At 38.3% G+C, this 6,002-nt stretch overlaps 1 protein-coding gene across 1 annotated transcript in view; it reads left to right on the top strand.

Annotated features, from left to right (window-relative positions):
* The first annotated feature begins 155 nt into the window (after window positions 1-155).
* ATG3 (autophagy related 3) overlaps window positions 156-6,002 on the top strand; it is a 34,687-nt gene continuing 28,840 nt past the window's right edge. Inside the window, exons 1-3 of the mRNA XM_053565869.1 lie at window positions 156-272; window positions 521-652; window positions 3,441-3,482. Of these exons, the coding sequence (XP_053421844.1) occupies window positions 581-652; window positions 3,441-3,482 (114 nt within the window). The 5' untranslated portion in view covers window positions 156-272; window positions 521-580. The remainder of the gene's footprint in view (window positions 273-520; window positions 653-3,440; window positions 3,483-6,002) is intronic.

Here is a 6,002-nt window from a genome sequence, read left to right as displayed (position 1 = left end):
AAAAGCACAATTACCTCCCAACAAGGAGGGAGCGCGCCCGGCGCCCATTGCGCAGGCGCGTCCGGTGTTACGCTTCCGGAGGGAGGGGATAAGAGTGGGACCTGATCCCACCCAAGCGCGGCCTTCTTCGCGTCACGTGCCAGGAGAGTCCGCGGTCACGTGAGGCCCAGGTGGCGGCGGAGCTACGGCAAGAGAGTGAGAGAAGGAAGGGGAAGCTGGAAAGAGCGCGAGTGAAGCAAAGGGAAGAAAGACTGCGCCCGAGAGTGCAAGGGGTGCGCGTGCGCCCGTTTCTAACCCCAGCTCTCCCCTCGGCCCCTCTACCCTCACTCAGAGGAGGTCGGGACTGCGGGGCCTGGTACACCCGCGCGCTGCCCGGGGCGCTCGCGCCCTGCCCTCGCGCGCGCGCTGCCCCTCCCCTTCGTCCCGTCTGTCCCGTCGTGTCCAGTCCTGCCCCCTCGGGTGTCGCCGACCCGGTGCTGATGCGAGTCGGCGGCAGCGGGAACATTTTCTGACTTCCCAGCCCCTGTCTCGGCCGCCCTTCCCACCCCTTCGAGGGGCCGGCTGCTACTCCGGCCCCAGGATGCAGAATGTGATTAACACGGTGAAGGGAAAGGCACTGGAAGTGGCTGAGTACCTGACCCCGGTCCTCAAGGTAAGCCAGGCCGAGTTTGCCAGGGGCTGTCAGACACCTGCTCAACTCCGCTGGGACCCCGCGCGGGAGGAGTCATAGTCTTTTTCCAGCGGGGAAAGGTGTAGGAAGGTGGTGAGGGCGGGACGCAGGTCCTGCCCCCATCCGTGGTCTTACCCGACTCTTCGGTAGGGCTTACTGGCTTTTAGGGGTAAACTTGGGGCGACGCTCTGTGCGTGCTCCCCTTTTTTCCGTCATAATTCTGCGCGTCTCGGGAGGTCGGGTTGGAAGAGGGTCAGCAGCCAAATAGGTTTAAGAACGTTAAATGCTAACATATAAGTCTTAAAGCAAGGATTTTGCTTGTCTTTTTAAAAAATGAATTTAATATTTTGTATAAAAATGATATATGTCACTTGCAAGTTTTATAGAAATACTCTTACATGTAGTAAGAGTATTGGAAATACGAAATGGGTAAGTTGTTACTGAGGTCCACTCGGTTAGATTTTAGAGAAAAGAGTTGGAATTTTTAACATCTCATTCTGTAACCTTGAACTCAGCTAATAAGCAAAACCTTTCTTCCCCAAGCTTTTTAAATAGCCGTAGCTGGTTATTTATCTTAAAACAGTGATAGTAAGGAGCGGCTTCATCCTTTTGGATAGTTTTTTTTTTTTTAATTGGTAACAGTATAACATTTTTAAAGCAAAAATTGTGCCACATTAGTTATAACAGCAGCGACTGTTTTCTGGAACAGCGATCAAGTTTTTTAAAAATAACTTCTGTAGTTAAGTTTTTTGTCATAATTTTATTTTTGCTTTCTGAAAAGCGAGCAGTGTTAGTAAATGAATGGCAAGCTTTTTTTTTTTCTTTGAAGTTTTCTTTCAATTAGAATTTTACCAGTCTCAGCGTGGGGGTGACAAACTCTGATGTACGAAGAAAAATAGTGGACAGTTTTACTTTGCTCCCTTTCCATGACAGAGGGAACTGTTAGATCTGTGCTTTTTATTCTCAGACTCCTTTTAAGGTGATACCTTGTTGGGCCAAATAAGAACAAAGTTAGGAACAATTGTAAATGCGAATTCCAACTCCTGTGTGTTTATATTTATTTCCTGTGAAAGTTATCTTAATTAAGATTAGTCAACTTACTTAAAATTTGAAAATAATTTTGATGTTTGAACCAAATGCTTTTACATACTGTTAACCTTTTCAGAATAGCATATCTACTTTCAGAATAGCGTATCTACTTAGCATATCTACTTATACATACATACCATTTTAATAATACACAATCGTTAATGACTTTAGTTTCAGGGAGAGAGAAAAAAACTACCCAAATTAAATATAAAATGGCTATTTTATAGGCCAGTTGTATTTTATTGAACTTATGGCATAGAATTACATTGGGGGAGTCATTTCACTCGTTCATCAAACTGAGAAAGAAGCTTTAATATCTCAGTGTGTAAGGTGTCTATGTTTAGAAAAAAGGAAAGCAGAATTAGCGACCCTTTCCTTGTCACTCTTTTGCAAACTATTGGTTTGCACAGAAAATGTTTATAGTTTCCTGCTAGGTGAGGGAAGGGAAGTAGAAAAAGCAAATCCCCAGGAAAGAAGTAGTGTCCTTCTCTTAGCAAGTAAAAAGAAAAAATCAAATGGAAACCTAATAAACACATGTATATGTAAATTTTTTTTTTAAATTAAGAAGAAATCATGTTTTGTTTGAAGGACATACATGCAGTAAAAACTAAAGTCCATACAAACATTTTTAAGGCTCTGTCTTTTTTTTTTTTGCAGTTTTGGCCCAGGCGGGCTTGAACCTGCCAACCTCTGTATATGGGGCCAGCACCCTACTCCTCGAGCCACAGCCGCTGCCCTTTAAGGCTCTGTCTTTTCCTCTGTACAGTGATTTCTCTTGCTTAAACTAATCTGACCTCCTCTGCATTATTTCATTAAGCACACTCATGCATCCAGGGTTTTTTGTATGTGGTCTTCCCTCTTTCTGCTTGAAATGCTCCTCTTCCTAAAGTCTGACCGCTTGTTCCTTTCCTTAAAGTTTTCAGGTCTGTGAAGTCTTTGTTCTCTTATCATTCTGTTTTAAATGACCATTACCCCCACCTCCCATCGAAGTTTCCTCTCTGCTTCATTTTTCTTTGCCTGTGGTGTTCATTACCAGGCTTTTCTCCCTCAACTACAGTTGAAACTCATTATGAGGGGAAGAATGAGTTAGTTTGGTTTGTTTTATTCACATGCTTGCCTCAAATAGTGCCAGGTGCGTGTAATTAAGTAAACATGAATAATATTGGATGAATAATGTTCATAAATGAATCTTCATTTTTGTAGACTCTACCACACAATCTTTCATATAACTTAAAGTTTAGAAGTAAAGTATCTTAAAGTATCTTGTAGAGATGAGAATTACGGGAAAATGCTAAATGATTTCTAGATTGCTTGCTAGTATTTATTTACTCAGTTTAAATAAGACATTGGCTGAATTGTAAGATGGCTAAGAATCTTTAAGATATTTTTATTGTACTGTAAAATAAAGCTATCTGGTCATTTCACAGGATCACTGTAAAGCTTCATTTTTGTTTAGATCTTGGAATATTTTTCCATGGACCATTATTCTATTATAGCACTAATCAAATACTATTGTAATTATTTTCATGCCGTTTCTTACATTAGATTTGTATATTCCTGTGGTCAGGTACCCAGTATATATATGTATTTTGTATGTGTTCCATGTGTAGAATTTTTCCTAAAACATTTTTAATTGACAGTGAAAGAGTGTAATACTGTTAACTCTATTTGCTCTCTTTAGGAATCTAAGTTTAAGGAAACAGGTGTAATTACCCCAGAAGAGGTGAGTGTTGAAGACATTCTGAAGGCTTTATATTTTACAATTATGTTAAAGTAGGTGGGCTTTTCTGCTTTATAGAAAACATTTTGAACTTTAATTTTAATTTTAGTAAAATTAGATTTTGTTGACTATATTAGTGATTTATTGAGCCTTTTACTTCCCATAGAAGAAAAATGTAACTTCTGTCTGAATTTGCCACTTCTCATATTTCTCTATAGTTCCTCATTAGTTAGAAATGAGGGTGGAGAAGGAATGGAAAAAGAGTCCTATAGTCACTTATCCTTCACTCATATTTGTGTTATCCTGAACAACACAGCAAGCTCTTTAGTGTTTGCTGCCTTGGCTCCATCTATACCAGATGTAAGGTTTTATGGCTTGCCATTAGGAAACTTTGATTACTACTTAGATATTATTTTCTCTTAATGTTCAGCATAAATATTTTATTACTACATACTTGACACGGATTTTTTCAATCATTATTTCACTTGTTCTACCACCCACGTAATGTTGAAAGTGCTTAATGCTGGAACTAACAGCCAATAGGCCAATTGTATTTTATTGAATTTTTCACATAAAATTGTATTTTGAGGAATCTTTTTACTTGTCCATCAAATTTGTATAATACTTTTTTGTTTAGGTAGTTTATTTTATTGTCCCTAGAGAAATAAATACTAGACTAAAACATTTTTGACTCAAGTTTTGTGAATAGTTCTGGCTTTATCAGGCTTTTTTTTGTTTTTTTAAAACTCTTCATTTTGTGCAGGCTGGAATACAAGTGGCATCATTGCTCACTCAGCCTCAAGGCCCTGGGCTCAAGAGATTTCTCTACTTTAGCCTCCTGAGTTACTGGGACTATAGGTGTGCATGCCACTGTGTCTGGCTAATTTTTCTATTTTTATTAGAGATAAGGTCTCGTTCTTGCTCAGGCTGGTCTTGAACCTCCATTTATCCTCCTGCCTCCCAGAATGCTAGGATTACAGGCATGAGATGAACTACCACACCTGACCTTAGAGACTTATTTTGTTCTTAATAAAAGACTATATAAGCTTGATCTTTTAACTCTCACTGAAAATACCACTCATTGGCAATAGAATTCTATTAATTATTTTGAAAAAAGCCATGTTGTGTGATGACACTGTTGCTATAAATTCCAAGGCCTCTAGCCAGAGAATTAACTGATCTTCTAATTTTCAATTGTGATAGAATCTCTATAGTCCAGAATTCTGATGGGTTTTAAGAATGATTTGCTAAATTGATCTTTTATTTACAGTTGTCTTTATTTTTAGTGAAGATAATGTAGTGATATTGAAATAACCTAGGAGCTTGGCTTTCTAGACCCATTTTTCTAATTTCTCTTAATTTCAGCAAATCAGTTAAGCTACCCAGGCTAGGCCTCGTGTTTCTTCATCATAAAATGAAAGGTTTGGGTTAGACATTTTCTGAAGGTCCTATTCTAACTTAGATTTCATTAAGTTAATACCTCAAATGCCAAATAAAACCAAGGTTTGATGTTGAGGATATCATTAACATTCTTGCCAAACAAAGCCGTAATTTAGACCTGGCTCTTTAAGCATCTGAAATCAAGAGTACAGATGAAAAGTATGCTGTTCTTCCTGGTCTCTTTTATCTCCTCTCTGTGAAGATGAATTGTTGAATAGATAGTTGGAGTTAGAGGTACAAGTCGGTGGTCATTGGATAGAATTAAGCTGTTTAAAACAGGGATTCATCCTAGAATAAATAATTATACTTAATTACATTGTAAAATAATTTATGAATTATCCCCTTTTTAAAAATATCCAAGGCAAAACTAACCCAGCTGGGTACCAAGCATATAATGTTGGCTTGGGAAAGAGCACAGGTACAGAAATGAGTTAGACTAGAATGAACTTGGAGGAGGAAAATGGGAAGGCATCATTACTTTAGGTAAATATACTGAGTTGATTTGTTTCCTCTTACTATTTTTGGGTTTCTGCCTGTCAAACTCCAGCTATCTTTTTGTTTTCATTTAGAGGTATGGAAATACTGTGTTTAAAAAAGGGGTAGCTAGTGTCTAATATTCTGTCATCTGAAAAGAACACTTCAGTGTTGGGTATGTGTATGGCTTGATTAAGTAGAAAACTATTAATAGGGTAGCTTGATGAATAGAGTTGTTCACCAAGATACATCGGTACTGTCTTGCTGGAGTGAGTCAAAATTGTTTGTTGATATCACAAGAAAGTATTTAATAACTATGAGTGTTTAAGTATTTAAAAGTATTTAATCATTTAATTTAATGATACTGCAGGCAATGTTGTTCATTTAGAAATTTTGTCTGTAGCTTCCTTTTTATTTGCACATAGGAAGCAGGTAATAGCGATCATTGCCTACAAGGGCAGATGTACACATATACTAATTATTGGTACAGTTCTGCGTGTCTTATAATGTTCCTTAATGTCTAGTGTTTCTGGGTTTTTTTTTAAAACAGATACTGCTGAGGGATAAAATATTACAGTATTGGTACTTCAAGGTAGTATGGTTAAAGAA

The sequence above is a fragment of the Nycticebus coucang genome, chromosome 16 (assembly GCF_027406575.1).
Source record: "Nycticebus coucang isolate mNycCou1 chromosome 16, mNycCou1.pri, whole genome shotgun sequence".
Classification (NCBI taxonomy): Eukaryota; Metazoa; Chordata; class Mammalia; order Primates; family Lorisidae; genus Nycticebus; species Nycticebus coucang.
Note: the sequence above shows the minus strand (reverse complement) of the source record. Positions and strands in the feature narration are given on the sequence as shown.